Source organism: Ambystoma mexicanum, chromosome 3q (assembly GCF_040938575.1).
Source record: "Ambystoma mexicanum isolate Mex_15411 chromosome 3q, UKY_AmexF1_1, whole genome shotgun sequence".
NCBI lineage: Eukaryota > Metazoa > Chordata > Amphibia > Caudata > Ambystomatidae > Ambystoma > Ambystoma mexicanum.
This window is the reverse complement of record NC_090926.1, coordinates 677,977,459-678,004,136: the sequence shown is the minus strand read 5'-3', so window position 1 is coordinate 678,004,136 and position 26,678 is coordinate 677,977,459. Positions and strand designations below refer to the sequence as shown.

The 26,678-nt window shown below is 42.4% G+C and overlaps 1 protein-coding gene across 1 annotated transcript in view; it reads left to right on the top strand.

Moving 5' to 3' along the window:
* The first annotated feature begins 353 nt into the window (after nt 1-353).
* The window catches only part of LOC138582876 (TBC1 domain family member 24-like), a 122,745-nt gene continuing 96,420 nt past the window's right edge, over nt 354-26,678 (top strand). The window contains exon 1 of the mRNA XM_069654575.1: nt 354-519. Coding sequence (XP_069510676.1) covers nt 492-519 — 28 coding nt within the window. The 5' untranslated portion in view covers nt 354-491. The remainder of the gene's footprint in view (nt 520-26,678) is intronic.

Here is a 26,678-nt window from a genome sequence, read left to right as displayed (position 1 = left end):
GATTTTATGGCACAGTGCCTACAGTCAGAGGGAGCAAAGCCAGTTATGGGCGACCCAGCGCCTTTAATCGCCCTTAACTCTGGGGAGGAGTCGAGTCGCACGGCACGTGAAATCCCCCGAACAGCTGTTGAGTCTCGGGGCAGTCAGTCGATGGTCAGTGCCTATGGACGGCCTCAGGGCTGGAGTCAGTCAAATAGCAAGTTCTACCTGCGATGTGACTGACACTGACTCCGCCAACCCTCCTGGCCTACCTCAGGAACACCTCATGTTCATATGGAATAGCATATCTCTGGGCGTGTCGGGAGAGTGGGCGTGCCAAGGGCCGGTTTGGGACAAAGACAGGTCAGCTAAATAGAAAGGTGCCTGTCCTAGCCAGTTAAAATACGCCATCATTACCAGTACAAGAACCGTACGCAGGTCCTGGATGTCGCGGGGTTGGAACGAGCAGTGCACCCATCAGAAGCTTCGCTGACAGGCTCTTGGCTGCCACCATGGGCGAATGCACGAAATTCCTCCGAGGTAGGGTGCGCCTCCAAGCACTTGCAAGACGGCCTTTCTCCAATGACAAAGTAGAAATACGAAACACCGAACTAAAGGAAGACGCTTTTTAAGTATAAACGCACCCAGTGGTCGCTAGTGTTTTGAGATGATAGAATTCCGTACAAATAATAGGTTCACAACCAATGTGTTTTTTTTAATTTGCAGTAGCCAGATGTGTTTGTCTGGCGTTTAAGTAGACTAGACAGAAATAACATATTTTCTTCTTATGTTCTGTTTAGCCACAGGGCTGCTGAGGGCATCTTTTACTAGTTGTTTTTGTTTTTTTTATTTTAAATTAAAGTGCTGACTGTTTTGTATGCGTACTATACGGAGACCTTCATTGCAACGTATTGACCCAAGTTCAGTTAAATTTGCGGAGGAGGTCACGCGTCCATTGGCTATTAAATGTAGTTCTTACTTTGCATTCTGGACCTTGTAGTCTTTTGTAATATCGGGCAATCAGAGCTAGCTACAACGGGAGATAAATACGTGATTGGGTGGAACACGCTGAGGCTACCCAACCTTGGAGGTGTGTTCTCCGATCCCGGCAGAAACGGATCTGGGCGCATGTGGTGGTGTTGAACTCATGTGTTTTATTTCCATGTAGTTTAATAGCTGGAAGGGATGGTGTTGTATTCTGCCTGTCAGAATGTGCATGCCTGGAATGGTGGTGTAGAATGTTTGGGAAGCCCTGGGTGAGTGTTCTGGGGAATCACAGGGCGAGCTGGTTAGGGGTGCGGATGTACAGTGGCGGGACTCATCAACAATCGCAATAGGATGTGACGTCGCCAGAAATTGGCATATTTCCGTGAAATATGCTGATTTCATTAAATTGGATTTCTATAACCACCCAAATTGCCCAGGACGATTGAAATTTGCCTTTCATAAATCAACAACATTTAGTTATTTGAAATCGTTATGAGGTCCAATGGTGACGGTCCGGTCTGCAAACGATTCAATCCCCGAGGTCGGCTTACATTCATAAATTCAATTAAGACTTTCAATGCTTCTCATTTTTGCTGGGTGGGCGGGAGGTCCGGACTGAGTCCACCCTCTGTAAAAAGGTGGGTGGGCTCCGTCCGCTCGCGTATACCCTCGATTACAGCCCTGACATGAGGGACTTACCTGTGAACTGGAATAAAATACCTACGTACAACTGGATTGTAGCTTGGTGTTTACAGCAGAACGAACCCATGACAGATTTCCTCTGACGGTGTGTCTGTTGAATGGATGTTTTTGCGTGTGTGCAGCAGAAACATGCGGCTTTCAGGTTGTGCAAAGTGATGCGGGGGGGGTCAAGAAGGAGGAATCCATGACCGCCTCATTACACACGTGTTATAACCATTGTTTATAGTACCAACGAAAATTCGAACTTTACGAGGTGTGTCGGCTATAAATCACCAGCGCTGTAAAGCGCTCATCTTCGGGCACTTAACGCCCTTCAGAGGAGAGCCCGTAGGAGCCGAGGCAGGGAAAAGGGAGCAGAGCATGAGACAGGTGGAACTAGACTTTCAGTGCTGAGTCCTGTTTTCCTATAGGAACCGAAGAGGATTATGGGCAATGCCGCAGGGCCGCCCAAGGAGAGACAGGGCAACTGCTGTTACCATCTGGCAGGCCAGGCATAGGGGCAGCCCCCACCCCCCAGCCTGCTCCTCTCCTCACATGGAGACACTCAGTCTCTGCCACACAAAGGAAGGGAAGGGTGAGGTGTGAACAATCACCTCACCCTTCCATGAAGCAACAAGGTGCTAATCACCTAGGAAAAACAACAGTCAGGCAGGGCTCAGGTTCAAGGACCTGCCCCCCTCTCAGGGGGCCAGACAGTTGGCTACACTGGCCTGGGCACTGGACTACAGCCCCCCACTACGCACATCAAAGACCCAGGGCTCCCCTGGGTCTTATAGATAAGAGCAGCAAGCTCTAAGAAAACACAATCTGTTTGTGGACCCTGAACGGGGACCCAAAAAAAAACAGGAGGCTCACTGTTAACTCAGAGTCCTCCAACTCACAACAGATTGTGATTATGGGCTTTGGCAATGGTAGAGGTGGCAAGCCAGTGAGGGTTTGGGCCGAGCTTAAGCCAAATGTCGCCTGGCTCTGCTCCTGGATGTCAAGAGCCAAAGGAGAGCCGAGCCAGACATTAAGTGGGCTGCCCTTGCCTCAGGCACGAGCTGGCAGGAGGTAAAAAAGGCGCAGGTTGTCTGAGAAAGAAAAGGAGGGCACAGAGGTGCAGGGGGACCGATCAAGACGAGGGAGGCCAGATGGGGGAAGAGACAGTTTGAACATCGAGATGAGGAGGCAATTCCTCAGTGCGGCGTGAGTCAATTTGTCTTGAAATGGCCTTAGGGTCGCTCGTGCTCGAGCACCCAATTAGATAAACCCACAGAGGATCGCAACAGCACATATACTGTTAAAAGAGCCCAATATGGCAGCATTTCTGCAGTGCAGGAAAAAAATGGATGGGTGATTTTCTACTTTTGAAACCTCAGTCAACGATATACGAACTAGAGGGCGGCAAAACCTGATCTTTGGATACAACTAACAATCTAATCGCCCTGTGGAAAAATGGTTAAGAACAGTCCAGCAGAACCCATTGGATACTTAATTAGTTAAAATCAGCACACCCTAATGAAAACCTGTTGCTGCATTGTGGTCTGTGTAGGTACGTATCCGTCCACCATATGCCGCCTTTTTAAATTTTTTTAGTTTGGGCTATTCCGTGCTGCTTGCGACAACTAGAAGCCACAACTATTCCATAAGCGTACAGGTACGGAGAAATGGCATATTAGGAGGGCACACCGCTTTTAGGTAGTGATGGGTTATTTGCCCATCATTGACTGCCAATGGCCATGTAGATCCCCCACCCCCCACGGACATTCCCACTCAGTTCCCCTCCTCAAGGAAACTCTTGGTGCTTGTGTTATCTAGCCGTACCATCAAACTTTGCACTCAAAGTGCCTGACCGTGTTTTTTCAAAGCAGTCTTCTGAGAGTTAATGACTTAATTGGAGTTGTATACCTGCTACTGTGGAATAAAATGTTGTTTAACCAGGTCTGCTTTCAGTCACTCGATTTGTCAATTTATTGAAATGTTCAAATTAATACAATCGACCATATAAAATCAAGTAAGCAAATAAGGGATATCAAATACATAACATAGCAACAATATTAAACCATTATCTATATACTTCACTGAAGTCCTGTTAAAAACAAGCATTGGGAAAGCCAGCAGTCTTGGCTTGTGTACAAGTATTGGGCATTTACCAGGCACTGCTATTAGATGCCCAGGTACTCGCACCATTTTACTTCTGCTACCATCAGTTAATACTACTACAGCTGTGCCTGGAAAGTGCCTTGGCCATGCCTACACAGAAGCCCAAACTATTGGCATTGTCAATGCTTGTTTGTAGTACATCCACTCTAAAATCCGTTTTTAGCATTGCATGAAATCGGCAGAATACCCAAAGCCTAGACTAATTGGGAACGAAAATCTCAGGCAGGCATGTGCAAGGTGAAAAGTAGCTACATCCTCAAGTCCACGCAAGCATGTTCTGCAGTGTCAGTCTAGAAGAAGTAAACTTCCACGGATGTTGGGATAGCCCAACGGGTCAAGCACTTGTCTCGAATATCTGCCGCCCGTGCATGGCCACAGGTGATAATGACAGCAAGGTTATTCAGCTGTTTGATTTTTCTGGGGTTGGTGAAATGAGTACCATTACATTGGTGAGCAACAACAGTGATTATTAAAGCGCTTTGAAGTGAGATGTGTCCAGCATGAAACCCTATAAAAAGTGATATTGTTCCATCACCCAAACCCCTTTCATGTCGTTAGACTGCTCTACAGTGCTCTGTTAACAAATGCACTCTTTTCGGACTTTTAGGGACATCGGGGAGTGGATGAGTGTAAACTGGCTCAGGTTAAATGGTGAGAAAACAGCGGAGTACTTCGTGGGCCCATCCGCTTCTGTTGAGCCACAGTGGACCTCTGATATGTGCCCACTTTCACTGGGCCCCACTCCTGTTCCACCACAGGTTGTGAAAAATCTTGGTATCAAAATCGCACCTTCTTTCACCCGACGCTCAGGTCTGTGCCACCTGTAGCGCTGACTTCTTTACACTGAAACTTAACTTCTTAAGAAAGTTCTTCGTTCCGTTCCTCCTAATCAAGCCCCTGCCATTGCAGCAACCCTCAATGGTAGTTTGAGTTAGTTTATCGCTACCTTACTTGCCCAGCCATCTTACCATCTAAGTAGGCTTCAAGTCTGAGATTGCTGCAGTCCGTCTGGCCACAGGGTTTCCTTTTGGGCAGTCTACCTCTTCGGCCCAAAGAACACTTCATTGGCTCCCAGTTCCGACCCGAGTTCAGTTTAAAGCATTGTGCCTTTTACAAGCAAGGCTGCCTCTCCCTTCAAGAGAGGCTCACTCCGTACTGTCTACCCCGAGCACAGCGTTATTACAACTTGCTGCTCCTAAATGTTCCTCGATATCGGTTGGCCCGCTGCAGAAGTCAGGCTTTCACCATTGTGGGCCCCAAGCTCTGGAATTCACTTCCTTTCTTTTTAAGGGTCATCTCTGACTTCAGCTAAAAACCTATTTGTCCTGTTAATCTTTCTCATCTTTTTATTAGCGCCATTATGCCGCTGGTGACAGTTGCACCGTACACATTTCATATAGAAAAGCAGCCTTTTTTATTGTATACTATAATGTCAATGGCAATTCCTTCTTTTATAATTTCATTCCTGTTATTTACTACATTCCAGCACTGCTCACTAATGACCTGAACCTGAGGCGGCCTTTTAAGCCTCCCTGTCTCCCTCAGGTGTGGGTCATTCCTATTAAAAAGCTCACCGCTTCTGCAGTTTTGTTCCTCTTTAGCCCTCTTCCTCATCCCAGTACTTCTGCAATTATGGGACATGCCGTTCCTAATTACATTTTGTTCTCACTTCTTCTGTTTGTAATAAGCCATTAGAAGGTTGGGGTCACTGGCGAAGTTGAACATGGGGGGGGTTCCCCATTCCTCCTGACCCCTCCCCCCTGTGTGATCCTCCTGCAGAGCACCACCCCCAGTGTCTGGATCAGAAAGCCTGTGCCTTTCCCTGGCCACATGAGAAAGGTCCCAGGTCAGGTGCACTGATTCATTACATGATTATGGTGATGATAAAAGCAACAGATTTATCATTTAACTTCTGTTATTTAAAAAATATTTGGCGGTCTAATTTACACACATTTTACCAGTGACTTGGCTCACCCTATACATTTCTTGGCTTGCCCTCCTCTAGCCAGGAGTCCTGCTGAAGATGCACTGGAGCACAAATGCCCACACAGAATTGCAGATTTTGTAATTCTTTTTTATGTGTTACAGCCAATTATTTTCACTTTTCACAATATAACAAATGGACATTAAAACAATAACAATAAAATGCTAACCCTTATTTCAAACAACTACACCTACAACAGTAGCAGGCTGCACATTCCAATCACATACCTTGCATTCACCTACATACATCTAAACTCCTCATACTGCTTTGCATTCCATTTCACAATACTTCCACCCAGGACTGAAAACTTATTATTTGGATACAAAACCCAAGGCCTGGTAACCAAATCGCCTGTACTGTTAAGCAGACTTCTTCACCTGCTATCAGCCAGAACATCCCCGAGAGCAAGCTATCTTCCCTCTGCAGAAAGAGCTGCCTCCTAATGTCCCACCAGCCTCTACATTCCAGCTAAATATGTTTTAGAGACTAGATTGTGCATGACAACCTTCCATAGCTGGCCTAATCTTTTTTTGATAAGATGGAACTTCCCCAGCGGGGACAAGATTGAGGCGTACCCTTAAATCTTGCCTCACCTTAGAACTCAGAAAATGCCTCCGATATTTGGGAATGTTTTTGCCAGTACGATTGAACATATGCTGGGTCTATAGTGCGAATCCAATCTATTCTCTCAGCGATCTCTTTACGCACATTGTATTGGCAATTAAATTAAGGTTACAAAATCGCTGTCACATGCTGTGATTGCAGAATTGCATCTTCATGATCTCAAGTGTTTCGGAATGTTCTCCCTTCAAACGCTGCAAAAAGGGGGCCAGGTGGTAAAAAGGCTCAAGAGCACGATATTACAAAGATATTTGATTTTAAGCATCAGGTTTTATAGGCAGCTCTGAATGTGAAAACTTGAGAGATTTCGATTCTGTAGCAGACAAGAGAAATAGTTCTTCTCTGCTTAAAATGCCCATATGAAAACTGTGCGTCCCTGAGTCACTGTCTGCAGCGGACAAATCTTCAAATGTTTGCTAAAACTGCACATGATATGTGCCTCTGAGTTTACCTACTTTTAAATACCTTGTGATTAAAAAAAAAAATATATATATACACACATGCTCACTGAAAACACTTTGTTAAAGGGATGTTACGGTTAAGTTGCACTGATAAAAACCTACTGAAAAAACTTTGTTAAAGGGACGTTATGGTTACAAGTAAAACCGAAAAACCTCAGAAATTCAGCAGTTATGTTAAGCTAACCATAACACGCGTCACCACCGTACACTGCTAAGACTAACACCCAGGACATCTTAGATGACATCACAAATGTCATTGATGACATCACATATCTGGGCGACTTGTTTTTGTTCACTGACAGATCTAGGCCAGGTTTTCTTCACTGACAGTCCGAATACTAACATTCAAACGATGTTATATAAATAGACGTTACCCTTGACATATGTTCTTAAAGTAATTGTCTTAGGGTTTGGCCTTACCTCATGCTACACATACACGGGGCAATGAGCAGGCCTCAAAAATACAATTCATTTGTACACATGAATATGAATGTTAATAACATTAATATTATCTGCTGATGTTGATGCTTTCTTCCTTAATTGAGTTTCCCTTTATATGCCTTACATTTGTATACACTGTGGCTGTATATATATGTAGTTTGTACTAACAGAGGTGTGTAGTAAGTATTCTATTGTTAGCTCATTATTCAGAATTCTTAGGATTAAAGTTATTTTACTGGCCAATATTACCAGATTAAAAATGCTGTACTTCTGTGGTGCATGGTGGAGGCATTGCCCCTGTGTATGTATGAATACGTTCCTGTAGTAACAATAACACTCTGATATAATGTTTTGTTTAGATAAATTACTTAATGTATTAAAACATGTACTTATTACAGATCTCTTGTTACAGATCTCTTGATCACCCCTGACGTGTTGTTGCCAACATTATAAATGCACCCCCTTCTAAGGACTTTTCATCAAAATTAATTTCATATGTGATGTCATCAATGACATTTGTGATGTCATCTTTGTTAGTCTTAGCGGTGCATGGTGGTGGCACAAGTTATGGTTGCTTAGTTTACCATAACTGGCGAATTTCTGAGGTTTTTCGGTTTTACTTGTAACCACAACGTCCCCGTTTTAACAAAGTTTTTTTCAGTAAATGTCATAGGTTTTTATTAGTGCATATCCCTTCCATCGTACTGACCCCCACCCACATGACAGACCCAAAGTCTGCGGACTGCGCAAATGTCTGCGGATGGCAGACCGCATTCACACTGCCCAAAAGCACAGGGGTCATTTTACACCGTTGAATCTTTCAACCGACAAACACATATGCATGAAACAGCAATAGGTATATGCTCTACACCCGAAAATAAGTGTGCATAGAAAATCTTCACTTCAAAACTTACAACTGTTTCCATTTAGCACACAATATAATGGAATGCACCAACTACAAATTATAAATGTACACATCACAGTATCATCTCAGTACAACGCTGCTTACAGACTGAGAGACACCTGGCACTTATTTCAAAAGAAGCTCTGAGAAAATAGTAAGCCCACTGTTTTCATTTCTCGATTATGACCTTTTTTATATGCATATCTTATAAGGAAAAATCACTATTTTTTAAATTTGAACAGAAATGTCAAGTACACTGGAATGGTTAGAGGAACATTTCCCTAAAAAAGAAATGACAGATGAAAACCTCTCTAATGGTATGAAGTACATTTTTTATTTTATTTTATTTTTTTCAACAAATAACTAATGTAATTTGTTGAATCACACTATAACATAGTACATACTTGTAATGAAGAAATCACAGGCCACTTCCATTTGAGGGAATCGAAAGAATTAAATAGAGCGCCTAACCCCAAATGTACACAATGAACTAATGAAATTATCAGCAAAAATGGACGAACCAAATAATAATTTTAGTCGGCTCCTAACCTTTGTTAAAAATCATGTTAAGGAAAATGTTCGTTATCACTGCTCTACTTGTACCCGTTCAGCTTCTCCCAAGCAATCAAACCCATCAAATTCCGTCAATTTAAATAAAAGACGCTATGATGAAACCTCACTTCATTCCCCCCTCATAAACATTGTACAGAAATTCCCAATCCTCACATATATTTTTCCCATTCCGATTCCCCATCCCTTTGTTAAATGAACATATTTTTTTTTAGTTTTTTTTTTACTGTAAATAAATGTGGGTATAGACCAGTCACTTTTAAAAAAAAAAATAAAAGACCAATTATGGGTCCGCGGACAGCGCAACTGTTTTTGGGGTGTCCATACTTGAAATGGAGGTGCCCTGGACACTGGCGCACCTCGTCGCCCTGTGCCCCCGGACATCGCACCTGTCCGGATATGTCTGCTCTCATGTGGCGCACTTCTAATTAGTCCGGGGACACCACCCCTAACACTGTTGCGCATACGCACATCGATGTCCAGGGACAACTGTCATGCCCCGGAATGTCCGGAGATGTGATCATGTGACTGCGCCCGTGCGACATGACGGAAGTGTTTGGGGACCTTCACCGTACCACCGGACAGTTTAAAACTGCATTTGTGGCCAATCTAGGATTTTATAAGCTGAAACTTTACCCTTGCAGAGCTCCTAGACTGTTTCCTAGTTGATCAGGCAATCTTTTATAACTTTTGAAGCCCTATATGTGGCTTGATAGTCCACAGGCAGTCACACGGTCTCCGCAGAGCTGCTCTAAAAGGACCCACCAATTACTTTTCCTCATTCTCAATTTGACTGTGCAGAAGACAGCATTTGTGAAGCACCTGCTCTGAAGAACTTTCAAATGTTAATACAATGGCATCCACTATGGCCATCGCTGCTCCCCAACCTGCCCCACCACCACCGTCTGGATGGCCTGGAGAGGGGAACAGGCATGGAGATACAGAAGTGGAAAATGAAGATGAGGTACAGGAAGTCCCTCTCTGCCGCTCCCATCGTGAGTACTGGGTGTGGCAACTTTTCACCACCGTAGAAGGAGTACCAAGGCTCAGGCACATGAGGGTCAATGCACTGAGTGCAAGCTTGCAATCAATTGTGGAAAACCAGGTTTGTACTCCTATGGGACCACATCCATGCGCCGCCACACCAAGTCCAACCACAAGGGGGCAGTGAGAAAGGTGGTACCTTTCGAAGGGAGGAGTAGGCTGACGCCCTCTACCACATCTTCGTCTGCTCCTGTCGCCACAAGAGATACTCCTGTGAGGCAGAGAATCCCAGCGGCTGCCTCGCAGGCCATACAAAACACTGTTGACCCTTACCTTTCAAGGGTCACAGTGCTATGTATGTACTGTGTATCTACTGTGACACACCGCTCAGTAGGGGGTAGCAGTTTTGGAGTTCTTTTGAGGATGCGCCAAGGAGCATGAGAAACACTGCCCCCTACCTACCTGATTAAGGCCCACCCAACATCTTCCTCGCTCCACCTATCCCTCCGTCACTGTGGTTGGTTCACCTTCCCTTTTCTACCACACCTCTCCTGGAAAAAAAAGAACAAAATACAAATCACTAAAAGAGGAGCCACCTTTCACAGTAGAAAAAAAAGAACTAACAAAAAAAAGTTACAGGCTTCCTACACAGCCTGTAGAGTCCGCGGACAGCGCGGTAGTCAGCAGACATAGCATTCCAGGCATGGGTTGGTGGCATCAAAACCGTTGTAATTTTTTGCGTGGGGAAAATGGTGGTTTACATTAAAAAAAGAAAACAATATTTGCACCTACTGAAGAAAGCTTTTGTATATTTACAAAAACTGCTTCAAAGCATTCTGAATGTTTTGCCGATAAATCTCATTACCCACATCAGTAAGATGTACTCAATCTCTCTGGAAAATGTTGGCACTGTCAAATTTAATATTCTCATTATGGAAAGACGTCATGCCAACCTTTCCCAAAAATGCACACCGCCTTATTGACATTGCACATCACTTTCTCCATTTGCGGACCAAAGGATCTCGAGCGCATCGACATCTGTCTCTAGGCAATGCGAGAAAAAATCATTCTTGAATTGGGAAAATGTCCTTCAAATTTCCGAATGACTCCTTCATTGCAAACTGCAATGAAATTCCAGTCACCTACCCTAAACTGTTCGTTCTGCAATGAGCAATGATAATGTCTGGATATTTAATTTGACCACATTTACACTAATTGAGAGCAAATCCACCCACTTCATACTTCACACTCCATACCACAACACTTAAAATTCGGGGAATCCAAGATTTTAGGCTATTCCACAGTGCTCAGCATACACCTTCAACCAATGGACCCACAAGTCCCCCCCCACCCAAAATCCACACAGCTTGCCTTTTTAAATACATTGCCATGGCCATTTTCAGTCCTACAAAAACTCCTGCTACCCTCTCTTCCTCTACACCACACCCAAGAAACCTGATTAGCTGATCATCAGATGTCCGCGGACACTGCGAAAGTCTGCGCCTCCGCAGTCCATTTTCATACCAGGAAACCTCAAAAGATGTGACACATCCTGTCCGCGGACCTATAACAAAGGGGGCTACCCTTTCCAGTTTCATGTTCTTACACTCACTCATTGGCTGCTTTCAAAGAGTCACACATCCATCGGCCAATCCCATCCAAAACCTCTACACCTAAACCTGTCACTTCAGATGTACACTTGAACGCTCCGAGTACATATCTCCTGTTAATGAAAGGCATCTGCATCAAATCTACTGTACAGCTGTCCAAGATTTCTATTTCCAGATTCAACAAGATCGGCATCTAACAAAACATAGTACAGGTATGCCTATAAGTAATTTCTTTCAACACATTCATAAATATATATAGAGCGTTCTCAATCAACATATTCTCTTTTGCAACCACTATACTAAACGCCAGGTATTGCATCATTCAGCACACTTACTTACAATGCTGTACATGTAAAAATCTTTCTTTTTAAAAGCCTTTCCATGAAACTTAAAAATGCATATGTGCATTTAAAAGCAGCACTCTGTCCTGTGTGAAAAAAGGAAAAGCAGCTTGAAAGGATACATTTTACAACGTCACTTGATAAGTGGAAGTTTGATATGTTGGCAATACATTCATACCAACCAACATAACCCATTCCAATCTATATGTGCTTATGAAATCATGTATGTTTTTCTCTGCATTCAGTGACTTGGGTAATGGCAGAAGTGGTATTACATCTTGGACTACAACTCCCAGAATGTAAACGAACACAAAAAACCCAGGACTACACTAGAAGATTCAAAAGTATAACATTTATATGGAATGGAAAGTGCAGTGCGTTTAAAAAAATATATATATCTTTTTAGGACCATTTCAATTAAAATTGAAAAATGCATATCAAACAGCACTGTGTATAACTTCTCTTGAAAAGAATCAAAAAGCAGATGCGAAAGATTTCCACAACAATTTAGTGCCACTTGGTGTGTGCATGTTTAATATCTTGACAATACTTGCTAACGTGACCCTTTGCAATCTACAGGTGCTTATCCAGTCGTATTTTATTCTCTACATTCTGGGATGTGTAGTCCAACCTATCTAATGAAAAAACGGCAACTACAACTCCCAGAATGCAAAGCAAAAAACCAAGACTTGATAAGCACCTGCATATTGCAACAGATCATGTTTGCAAGTATGCATCCATTGCCAACATATTAAACCTCCACACACCAAGTACCCCTTAAACATGTTCTTCAAATCTTTAACCTCCACTTTTATTTTTACAAAACAGTTACACACAGTGCTGCTATAAATGCTCATATGCATGTTTTATCTTTCATACAAATGCTCCTAAAAATAAACCTTTTTACACCGTCATCATTTTTCATTCCATATTAATGTAACATTTTCCAACCTCACTCATAAGACTTACGCTGCCACCATCTCAACCTGCTTACACATATGTAAATACTGACAAAGTATCTATATACAACACTTCACCTTTGTGTAGTATCCTAGCATCATATATGCTATGTTGTGCTGTGTGACTATGTGATTGAGTAGTGGAGCTCGGAGTGTTGGTGCGAGGCCTGGAATGGTGCTAGTGTAAGGATTCCATAGAGGACGGAGGGGGACTGGCAGGGAGAGAGCCAAGGGAAGCAGAAGCACATCACCTCATCTCCTATCTTACTTTCCCTCTGTAACCTGTAACATTAAAGAAGACTTACCTTTTCTACAATACTGGCTCTGGTGTGGTTCCTGAGTATTCCTGCCTGTGTTATTGCCACACCAAGATACATCACTTACATTTAAAGTACTCTTATTTTCCAACCTCTATTATAAGCCACCAAACACTGCTGCAACAACAATCCACAAATACATTGCCACTAGGCTACAGCTTCCCTATTCGCTAATTATACTGCAACACATTACAAATACATTGCACCACAAACACAGCACTTCTTACATTAAACTTGGCAGCATTAAAGTAACCTACACATACACCTTTTCCTTAGACCCATTGTTCCCTTTTCCTTATAATCTCCGACAGCACTACTCATACTTCATTTGTTCTAACAACATAGTTAACAGACTTCACTAGACTATCCAAAACACAACTTTTTAAACTCTATTTCCCAACAACTCCTCCTACATTCCTAAATAACAACCTTTCTTACTAAAAGTGCTTCACCATTACCATATATACCCACTAACCTTTTTTTATAATTACAGGAAAAATGAAAATTATAGAAGACACCAACCAGAAGAAGATTGCTCTTCACATACTATAAAGTAAGTACATTACTATACTATTAATCTCTGGACCAATGCGCGTTTGCTATATATTAACCTACAGTATTCATTTCAAAGCATCAACATTTATTTCTGTTACTAATTACATTTTAGTATGCACACCCTTTCCATTCCCATCGAAACCACATCATTATAACACCCACTACTCTCCTCAAAACATCATAATGTCCCTACGTATTCATTCACGCCACCCACTCTCTTACTCACTACCCCAAGCCCTTCACACCTTTACAGACAGTTACTCTTACAACCTTTGCACCCACAAGTATCTTCCATTACACAATCACACAGCCCTGTATTATTCTCTACCAACACATTCACACACCCGTTCACAATACATCCATATATATTCCACAACTTTCAAACCCACACTTTCTTTTCTTTCCAACAGACAGAACAGAATGCCTACTGAAAAGCAACTCCACTGAAAACAAATAAAATAGAGCAGATGAGAATAAAATCAAGCCATATAGTCATCCCCTTCTAAAACAATGTATAGGAAATACTCAAATAAAACTGCTAATGACATCACTCAACAAAACAAATCCAGCAACCACTAGAAAAAGTAAAGTCCCTCTTCCAAAAACTAAAAAAACAAATGTACAACAAAAGCACACCTACAAGTAGACCTAACCCTATATCTAACAATGGTAACGTAGCCCCAGTAAAGCATTCCTAAAAAAGAATTTAACAAAAAATGTTCACCATAGAGTACTTCACAATCTTATGAAAACAGCTGAAATGTCACGCTCTATCCTGAAAAATTACTGCAGTAGACTAATCCTCAAAGCTCTAATTGACAGCGCATTTCTGCTAAAAAGAAAGTTGTTTATATTAAGTTTAATTTAGTTAGTGGTTTCATGTTATTTAATCAGTAAATTACAAAAGTACTTCTAAACATGTGCCAGGTCAATATAGACACCTTTCTGTGCAGGTGAATGGATTCACACAAGCAGCACAGAACCATATTTCAATGAAGAGGTTTATAAACGAGAAAAAGAAACAATTGCGATACACAGTAATGGCCGAGTCTATGAAATGGTAGGAGACGCCATTATGGCACATGAAACCCTTGTAGAAAAAACATCCACAACAACTTTCAACCAACTGTTCCTTTCGCCCAAATAATCTGTCCACTGTACAAATGGGCTAGCAGCTCAATTTGTAGCGTAAGCCAAAAATCATTTAAATCTTTACGACAATTGCTCCATCAGTATGTAAAGTTAAAAGACAAAAGTAGAATAAAAACTTTACAAACCAAGGACTCCAGTCACGTGCGCGACTACACTGGACTGCGAGGACATTCATTAGCCTGCATTTCAGGAACTGCTTGCACCACATCAAAATGTTAGTAACACACCACCTCACTATACAGAATCCTGCGCAGAGACGATACTATGCTAAAAGTCCTGCTTTACAACTGCAACATTTAAATAACATACTCCTACATGGAACAGCCAAAGAACTCCTTCAACAAATGCAGCACATCCAAAGTAAATATTTTGGACCTGAAGATCACTTAGAAAGTTTGATAACTTTAGAAAACATGAGTGAAAACCTTACGGACATGAACAGCCTCCTAACACGCACATATAAAAATGAAATAGCAAAGTTTCAAAATACCAGACCGAGTATGTGTCTGTTGTTGCAGACCCATTTCTAAAAAGAGCACAAAAATAGTATACATGGCTTACAAAATAGAGGACAATGAGGAATCCCAATGGTTCCAATTAGCTTTCTATTCAACAACAGAAAATAAATACAAAATAACTGACCCCTCAATAGTTTGCACGTACTGCAATGCAAAGCTTGAGAACCTCCAAATGCCATCACGTGCTGTCCCTAATAATGTAGAAATATTCCCACTTCCAAAGGCTCTCCAACAACTTAACTTGTCTGAGAGCATTATAATCCAAACAGCACACCCATTTCAAGCTATAATACATCTTCAACCCAAAACAGCCAAGTTGCCTCCTGAGTTACTAAAAGGCATTTGTGTCAAAGTAGTATACTTGCCATTAGATCTTAAAGAAAATGTACAAACTCTGGGAATACAACGGCCAATAGGTCAATCTTTGATTATCCTATTTCAGGGTGTACCAACAAAAGACAAAATAAACTGGCAACAACTAGTCAACTTAAACAAGGTTAGATAAGCCCTACAATATCTTAACCCCTTAAGTGCCATGGTTATTTCTCCCCAGTGCCAGGGCCTTTTTTGGTGATTTCGGTATGTGGCCATTCAATGGCTTGTAACGTTTTTGTTACATGAGGTATCTCGGCCAAATTTGGCTCCTTTTTTTCCCACATGTTGGCGGTCGTAACGCCACCCATGAATCCTAGGTTGCTGTAGGGGGTGAGAGAAAATGAGCAAAAAGGGCGAACATGTTGGGTTTTTTAAAAAAATGCCAATAAAATGATGTACAAAGAAGCCTGTGGTTTTTTTCCATGTAAGTGCTAGGAACGAATGGTTTGCTGTAGTGAATTCCCCAATTTCCTGGCTTTCAAGAACAGATTGAGTGGAAACTAAAAAATATTATATTGATGTGGTTATCAACCGTTTTGTGAGAGGTAGGCGATTTTGGCCATTTTTGCCAATTGGACATGCATGGACGGAATGGAAGAAAAGGGTAGGAAAGCCGAATTGGAGGACAGAAAGGCCAGTATTTCTGAAAAGTAGACAAAATTCCAAGTTTCGGAAGAGGTGATTTGCGAAGGTCAGGCAACAACTAGGTTGGGGAAACTGCCATAGATTGGGGGAAAAGCGGGAAAATGACCGAAAAAAAAGGTATGTGTTGGACATGGTTGGCTTGGTACGGCAATGGCTTCTATGAATTTTGAGAAAAACAATGCTCCGCTACATTCCCCCGACTCTTGCAGTTAGGAGAGCACACATTTGTAGTGTTTTACAAAACAAGCAATACCACAAGCCAAACACTGAGCCATGGTACACAGGAGTTTTACGCTCACGGGCTGAACAGACGCACTTAGCATGTGTAAATCGGGAAAACCAATGTGGTGAGGAATGGCAAGCATACATCTTTTGAAAGAGCACAGGCAGACCCTTTCAAGGGTAGGTGACTTGTGCATGTTACAAAAGTGACATTTTCAAGGGTAGGTGACTTATGCAGGTTACAAAAGTGTATGGTGCCTAAAGCAGCGACTAAATGTAGGTCACATTTGGGAAATGAAAGGGTTGTGTGACAAAGGCCACGAGCAAATGGGTCAAAACGTTATGAAAACCACACAAACACAACACATGGCCTTCTGTCCCACGTTCCCACAGGTGCCCCGATGAAAACGGTACCTCACATGTGTGGGTGCACCTACCGGGCCGCCAAGGGGAAAGCCTAAAACACAAGTAACCCCAAGTCTGTTTTCAGACCGGAATTTGAGACGCTCTGCCGACCGGCACAACATACAGATATAGGCCTCGGGTGTCCAAGCCACCGTGGAAAACGGGGAACCCCATGCATTTCCGAAAAGAGGACACCCGTTGGAATCCGCAGAGGTATGATCTGCCCAAATCGCCCCAGAATTTATTACCCAGACACCCCTGCAAAGTCCGAAATGTGGGAAAAAATACATTTTCCGCACATTTCGCTCGGCTCACCCATCGAAACACGCCCCCAACAACACATGGCCTACCGTCCTGCGTTCCCACAGGTGTCCTGATGAAAACAGTGCCTCACATGTGTGGGTGCACCTACCGTGGGCACAAAAGGAAAAGGGTAACCCACTGGGAACCCCAAGCCTTTCACCACTGCCCATTTTGTTCATGTGGGCAACCTACAGATTTGGGCCTAGGGTGTCGAAGCCAGCAAGGAAAACAGGGAACCCCATGCATTTTCCAAAAGAGGACACCCGTGGGAACCCACACATGGGCCAAATTGGAGGGGCAGCCCATCTCATGTAGCCCTCCCCAGGGGCAGATAATGGGGGGGGGCTGTCCTGCACTCCTCCCTGGGCTCAGGCGTCCGTTCCTAGGAGCAGATATCTGGTCCCAGGGAGGGCTGCATGACATGGCACCCACTCCATTGCGGCTGGGGGGGGGTCAATGCCCCATCCCATTAGAAACTTCCCAGGCCCTTTGGGGTGCCCCACAGCCCCCCCCCCCTAAAAAGCATTCCACCATTCCAAATGGGTGGCAGGGGCACCTCATGAAGGCTTCCCTGGGCCTCCTACCAACGGCTGCGTGAGGTACACCCCCACCTCCATTTGGGGTGGAGGGGAGAGGGCCCCCATAAATGGTGGGACAGGCACCCCAATGCATGGGACCAGTAGGGTTTGGGCACCCTGGGGGCAGATTGGCACACTAATGTGTCCATCTGCACCAAGCGAAGTTGGGTAAACAAAGAAAATAATATAAAATCGTAGGCTGCTATTTAGGGGGGGCTGAGGGCCACCCTAAATTGGCAGTGAATGTTATACTGCAACGGGGGGTGGCACTCACCCCTACCCACCCCAAATGGAGGGCCCCACCTCATGCAACCTTCCCTGGGGGCAGATACCTGCTCCTAGGAAGGGGCACCTGACCCCAGGGAGGGATGCATGAGGTGGGGCCCCCCCTCTCTGATGCCAGGGAGGGATGCATGAGGTGGGGCCCACCATTTGGGGTGGGGGGGAGGGCCATCCCCCGTTACAGTAGAACATTTGCCAGCAATGTAGGGTGCCCCTCAGCCACCCCTAAAAAGCAGCCTACAATTTTGTATTATTTTCTTTGTTTACCCAAGTTCACTTGGCGCAGATGGCCACATTAGTGTGCCAATCTGCCCCCAGGGTGCCCAAACCCTACTGCCCCATCTATTGGGGGGCCTGCCCCACCATTTGTGGTGGCCCTCTCCTCACCCACACCGAACGGAGGGGGGGGCGGCACATCATGCAGCCCTCCCTGAGTCTCCTAGGAAGGACTGCATGATGTGCCCCCCCTACGTTCAGTGTGGGTGAGGAGAGGGCCACCACAAAAGGTGGGGCAGAACCCCCAATAGATGGGGCAGTAGGCAGCATAGGCTTGAAAGACAGCTGGAGATCGAGGCGGAACCAGTAGGTCTCTTACCTTATCTCTTCCCCGTATCAGACGAAAAGGGCCGCTGATGGGAATTTACTTTCAGTTTCACGCTGACGTGCGTTACGCAAGCTGATGTGAAACTGAAGGTAATCCAGCCCCCTGGCAGTGAGGGGGGACCTCCCCCTCACATAGCCCGGGGGTTGGATTACAGTTCTGCTCGATCCCTGCGTTGCAGGGATCGAGCAAAACAGAGTGCCTAAACCGACGAGCCGGCTTGTCGGTGGCAACCTGGAGCGCTTGCCACCGACTATCCGGCTCGTCGGTGGCACTTAAGGGGTTAAAGAAATCAATGAATACTACAAAGATCTAAAGACTTAACAGCAACCGCCCAATTAATTGAGGATTCACCACCAACTGGCTAATTGAACATGTAGATCCTATTACTGCAGCCACCATTTTGGACCAGTATACAATTCACCCACTGCACTCCAAAGACGATGCATTAGAAACTTATTAAATGCGATCAAGCCAAAGGATCTCCAACAAGCATATGGGAGAAAAGTGTTGAAGCACGTACTTTTACTTGCTCTTTCCCACAGGAAAAGGCAGAAGATATGATGAAAATACCCACGCAAATTAGTGCATCAAAATATCGCTCTTTGCGAATGTATTCTAAAGACCCGAGATTCAGACAAAACTTAGAATACATTTTCCACCTCCTGTTTGAAAGTGAACTAGCAGCCCTGTTATGGAGTTGCATACACATTAAAAACAGGCTCCAATGTTTTAAACCTGTGCGCTACCCAACGGCTTCAAAAGATAAAAGACAAAGATGAAGTTTTGCAGTCCAGTAGTATCCCAAATCTCTTGCCAACCATATGTGGTACAAAAGAAATCTGGTTCCGACGTCACGCTGATGTATGTTGTGTACTAAGGAACATAGGCCCACCCACATGGTTTGGGACATTAAGTGCGGAATATGCATGGGATGACTTGCACAACTTCCTACGCATAGCAAACCCAAAACAAGAAGGAATAGATATAAAAACACAAGGAGAACTATGTTCTCTTGACCCTGTCAATCTGTCAAGGTACTTTCACCAGCACTTCATCTGCAATAAAAGTACCCCTCCGCTAGGAGAAGAAGAACACTAGAGGAGCACCACACATCCACATTCTTTTGTGGATAAAAGATGCTCTGGAATTTGGCCATGACAGTGATTCCACCGTTTTACAGTTTATAGAAAAATACATAACCTGCAACATCCCTTCAGAAACCACAAATAGTGACCTACGTACACAAATCGTATGCTTCCAAAAATATAAGTGTGGCTTATAATGTCAAAGGAGATATAAAAACAAAGGCAAATACTATACGAAATGTCACTTTGGCTTCCCTAGAGCAGTTTGTGCAAAAGGACAAGTAAATAGATTCATGTCCTCTTTTAGACCCAGTGTAAAAGGAAAATCACCTCAAGACATATACAACATTAAAAGGGATGAAGCATATACGTATATCAATGATTACAATGCGTCTTGTGGAATGCAAATATAGACATACAATACATTGCAGACAATTTCACTGCAGTTGCAAGATATGTCACAGCCTATCCCACCAAAGCTGAGAAAACAGAGCTAAAATACGTGTGGCATGACATATCCTCTGATAAAATAATGTCACAAGAACTTTACAGCTTCGGTATAAAAATGCTCTCCAACAGAGAAAGCGTTATGTGTCAAATCTGAACACATTTTCTGGCTAAACCTTGGCCAACTTCATCCAGAAAGAGTACTCCAGTCCTACCAAGAGATGGAAACAATAGCCAGGCCATTAAAAAAAAACAATTTGCTCAACACATACTATCCAAACAGAAGTACTGATTTGGAAAATATGCGCCTGTACTACATGGCCAAAACTACTCGTACAAAAATAATGTTAAACCAGATTAGACCACTGGCAATCATGTAATCTCAACTTGTGAAGGAAGCCTGGTCAAACCTACCAAACCCAGCCTAATTAAAACTCCACAACACAGGGAACTTTATAACATGGACCTACTACAGCTTTTTAAACCATGAGGAAAAGAAATATTATTTGGTAACCATGACTCATTTGACACTGCATTCAATGCAAATGAAGGCAGAATAACAAATGGCAATGTCAAACAATACAAAGAAATGTTGGAAAATGGAACACCAACAAGAGGAAGACATTGAAGCTCAACTAGAGAAAGACACTCCTGAAGGCAGTCAACCTTCCCTTACAGGAAGCCAAGAACCACTTGGAGAACCACTCATTCTAAAGGAAGCAGGAATAGCCATGAGTGAAGTAGAAAATACCCTGTATCAATGTCAACAATCTGAGGAAGACTTTCAGTTCTGGAAACACAGCTAAATGACGAACAACACACCATTTATGTAGAAGTCACTCAAGAAATTGAACATGGTTTTAATCATGAAACTAAAACCTGTAGCTGTAAAAATAATAAACCTCTGCTCCTGTATGTAAGTGGTGAAGCTGGTTCTGGCAAAATATTCTTAATTAAGATAATCAGCACATTTCTACAAACAATCAAACAGGTATAGCTGCTTACAACATAGGTGGTGTAACTTTACATCGATTACTACGCCTCCCCTTAGAACACCCAAACAAATTAGAATACTGCAAATTGTCAGCAGAAGTAGCTACTGCAGTACACGGAATTCTAGAACAAATGAAAATGCTCCTGATTGCAGTTAGCATGGTTCCCAACCTCATGGTGGCTTTAAATCATCTCAGAATTCAAGAAAACCTAAAAACCAACTACAAAGAACTGTTTGGAGGAAAATATGTTATTACTTTCAGGGACCTCCTACAGTTAACACCAGTGAAAGGGCAACCTATTATCAAAACATTAGGACACAAAGAATGCCGCAATACTCTCAGCAGCATTGTAAATGTAAATCTGACAACATTTTCACTACAGAGAACTAACTCAAAACATGTGCCAGTCTGCAAACCTCCCTATGCTAACATTTTAAAAAGCATTAAAACTGGGCGGCACACTAAAGATGCAAAATTCAACTTAAATAGTAGATTAATCCATGAGCTGTATGGACGAAACACATCTGGTCATGATGTCATGGAACCATTAACTCAACATAATCTAAAACGTATGTCCTTAATACCAACCCTTGCAAGCTGTAGTCAATTCAACGAGACAATGTTGTAAACAAATAAATGCAACCGATCAGCTCCACAGACAAACCGGAAGTGTACAGCATCACACTTCCTATGTTTAACTTTGTGTCTAAACTGCAGAGTAATTCTAAAATGTAGCTTTGACGTAGAACCAGGTTTAGTCAATGGCGCAATTGGTACAATTGTTGGTTTCCAAATATATCCATATGACAACAACATTCCGTTTGTCAACATCCACTTTGACAAACTTGCAGAAGTTAAAATAATTGGCCGGACAATAGGACGTTTCATTCTTTTCAAAGACATATACGTACATAGAATTTTCTCTATCTCTTGCATATGCTGTCACTATTCGCAAATCACAAGGTCTAACCCCAGATCAAATCAAGCATTGATTGACATTGGCAGCACAGTCTTTTAAGAAGTTATGAGTTACATAGCACTTTCATGTCTGCATACACTCAATTGTCTATTCGTAGTTAACTTTGATGCAAACAAAGTCAATGCTGACATTCCTTGCATCCTGGAATGCAACAGGCTACTGGCACTATACACCCCCCATCTACATATATACCCTTCACCTCAAAAAAAGAAACCTTTTCAAAGGCAAATAATAGAAACAGAAGCTATAGCAGATTTCCCAACAATACCACAAAAAAAACAACCAACTCCTTCTGCATCAAACACTACCAGTGCAAAATCAACTGCACATACATCATAAAAGAAACACACAGATCAATATAAACAATCAGAAGACTTGTCAGTGCTGAACTCACAGCTAAATGATGAGTAACTCACCATTTATGTACAACTGAAGAAATTGAACATGGTTTTAAACATGAAACGAAAACATGTAGCTGTAAAAATTATAAACCTCTGCTCCTCTATGTGGCGGTGAAGCTGGTTCTGGAAAAACATTATTAATTAAAATCATCATCAAATTTATACAACCTTTCGGCTGTTGTAATAGCCCCACAGTTTTAGCTGCCTACCACATAGGTGTAACTTTACACCGACTACTGCTCCTTGCAGTAGAACACCAAAACAAATTAGAATACTACAAATAATCAGCAGAAGCTGCTACTGAAGTACACAGAATTCAAAAACAAATGAAAGTGCTCTTAATAGATGAGGTATGCATGGTTTCCAACCTCATGTTGGCTTTAATTTACCTCCGAATACAAGAATTCCTAAAAGTGGACTACAGAGAACTGTTTTCTGGAAAACACGTTATTGTTTTTAAAGACCTCCTACAGTTAACACCAGTAAAAGGGGAATCTATTTTCAAATCATTAGGACACAAACAATGCTGCAACACACTCAGCAGCATAGGAAATGTAAATCACTGGCAACATTTTCAGTGCAGAGAACTAACTCAAAACATGCGTCAGTCTGCAGACCTCGCCTATGCTAATATTTAAAAAAGCATTAGAACTGGTCTGCTTACTAAAGATGCAAATTAATCTCAAATAGTAATCCATGAGCTATATGGGCATAACTAATCTGCTCCTGATGTCATGGACAATTAACTCAACAAAATATAAAATGCATGTATTTAATGCCAACCATAGCAAGCTGTAATCAATTCAACAAGACAATGTTAAAAAAATGAAATGCAGCCCATACTGCATATTAACTCCACAGACAAACTGGAAGTGCATGGCATGACATGCCTTATGTGTCAACAAGCAACAGCACAACTAAGTAGCTTAGAAAAATCTATCTCCAACACAGATGGATTGAAGAAAATATTAATGTTGTATCTAAACTGGAGAGTAATTCTTAAACGTAACCTTGACGTAGAACAAGGTTTTGTCAATGGAGCAACTGGTACAGTTGTTGGCATCCACACATATCCACATGACAATATTCAGTTTGTCAACGTCCACTTTGACAAACTTGCAGAAATTAAAAGAATAGGGTGCTCAACAGAATGATTCCTTCTTTTCAAAGACATGTATGTATGCAGAGAACAATTCTCTCTGTCTTTTGCTTATGGTATCAAGGTGTAACCCTGGCATTGATTGACACTGGCAGCACAGTCTTTAAAGAAGGTGTGAGTTATGTAGCACTTACACATCCGCATACACTCAAAGGACTATTCCTAGTCAATTTTGATACAAACAAAGTGAAGGCTGACATTCCTAGCATCCTATAGTACAACAGTCTATGTACACTCTACACACCCCATCTAGATATGTACCCTGTTCTCAAAGAGCTAAAGTTTTTAAAAACAAAATTAATGCAAACAGAACTTGTAAAAGATTTCCCACCAATACCACCAAAGAAAGAAGAAACGATTGCTATTTCATCGAGCAGTTCAACTACAAAACTGTCTAGTGCAAACAGAACTGCACATCCATGAGAAGATAGAAAGAAAAATATGTCTTCTAAAAAGACGAGTTGAGGTCCAGCAAATGACATAGAGACAGAACTCTCTGGTCCATTTTTAATTTTCCAACACAACTGGTGACACTTGCTATGCAAATGTAGAAATCTTCTCTTCCAATTGTTCAAAACATTTATTTGAATGGCTCAGACCAGTTGTGTTTGCAAATGCTCGTCCTTCATGGAAATGCCACAAACAATCCTGACAACACTTAAAATGTCTCAGGAATAAGGCACAAATTGAACTAGGAACAATAACATTCACCATTAACGCACAGGAAGATCCACAAGAATCTCTAATGTACTAACTGCAAGTACTGGAAAACAAAAGCATATCTATAAATGAAATCTTCCACTTGCACTTTTTGCAATTCAGACAATCGTTCCACCATGCACAAACTCACATAGCCAATATCTGATATTAATGCTTTTAAGGTACAAAGCAGATGGAACTAAAAAAACAGCTGCAAGCTTACTAGCTGCACACACAGGCAAGTACCTCTTGGCAAGAGAACCTTCACAACACTAGGCATAATCTACCACAATGGTGCCACAGCCACTGCAGGTCACTATACTGCATACATTTTAAAAAAAGTGGTTGGTTTGAATGTAACAACACTCCAGTTACTTTAAAACAGAAATTCCAGCAAATCTAACAAATGCCTACGTAATATTCGTTAAACCTAAATTAAGTCACTGACCTGTAAAACTATCAACAGTTAGAATACGCCAACTGGTATCTAACTACATCTACAGTACTGCAATGCTGCTTTTAAAATGCAAAACAGTTTCAATACGACAACAGGTATCTAACCACTTCAAAAATACCCTTAATTACACTTCAATTCAAATAGACCATCACGATTCTTCTTACTCCAACACTGCCTGTACAACAAATACACTTATCTGTGAATTTTAAACATTCCCTTAAGTACAGCACACTTCATACAAACATACTGTCAGTTTATTTTTTATTCTGTGTGAATTTTTCTCCAATGATTATGCAAACAGAAACAGCCAACATAGTACTTAGAATGTACTGATTATGAGGGACTAAAAAGTACTATCCTGCCTAACATATTATACTGTGTTTTTTATTTCACAGCGAAAGAAGCTATGATTTCTCCTTCATTACCATGTACAACAAAGTCAACCTATACCTCAATTGTACAGCAAATAAGTACTACTTGCACTTCATTTGTATTATGTCGCCATGTTACAAATACTGTATACTGCCCCTACAATACCTCGAATTACTATGCACATATTATTATGGTCGTAGCCAGTGCCTAGATTCTATTACTTTACACCTATTATATATAATGGTTGTGGCCAGATTTATTTACTAAACACATATTATTATAATGGTTGTGGCCAGTGGCCAGATTCTTGGGTGCATGGCCTATGCCCACGCACCCAAGAATCTGGCCACAACCAATGCAGCAAAATTAAACCATACATAAGGACATAGAATACATATTGGAATAACACAACTCGCCCTGAACTTTCACCAACCCTATTTTTCACCTTAGAAAACATCCCCATATCATCTATATTCCACTCCCCTACCGTGACCAAGCCCTCTTTCAGTCACCAAATAACCCCAAAGGTGTTTCTCAAGCTGTCTGTGCAGGACGCTGTCTGCGACTACCGTGCTACCGCCTCACACGTACGCTCTTTTTCCACTTATATAAAGAGCCCCATATCATCTTTTTCCCATTACCCCACCCTCCCCAGTCCCTCTTTCCACCACCAAATAACCCTAGATGTGTTTCCCAGGCCTTTTCCCCTCATTGACTGTCCATGGACACTGGGCTGTCCGCAGATCTAACTTGGCGGGCATTCGGAAAATATGCTGCACATCACGCTTTTCAACTCGGTCTGCAGAGCGAACAGGTAAATGGGTCCGCAGACCAGACCCAGATATCACTCAGTTTTTTTTTATTTTTATTATTTTTTCTTTACCTACTTTTGGCCCGTTTAAAAAAACAAAAACTACTGGATGGATTAATGCCAAATTTACAAAATCATGCTTTCGAGACCAAGCCGGCACTCCTGCTGCATATCTGGGGAAAATCTGTCCAGCGGTTTGGGCTGTAGGCCTAATAATGAAGGGGGGGGGAAGGGGGGGGGGGAGAGAGAGAGAGAGAGAGAGAGAGAGAGAGAGAGAGAGAGAGAGAGAGAGAGAGAGAGAGAGAGAGAGATTTTCCGTACTCAGCTGATGCAATTTAATAGTGTTGGGCTGTCTTCTGCTGTCCAAATGGCAAAGTGCAACTCGGTGTGCCCCTCCAATTCAACGACCGCTATCATTTTTACAAACAGAATGAGCACAGTTCTACACAGTCACCTCCAACTTCCACTATTGCAAACGTTTAGAATAATGTCAAGTTACCTTTTTCCATCCCTACTTCTCTTCACACAGGGCACAGCGGTACCAGTGCCAATGAACAGGTAATTGCCGGCTAGCATTTCATTCTCTAAAGAGCGAAACGCTGTAGGACGAATGCCTCCACACAAGGTAA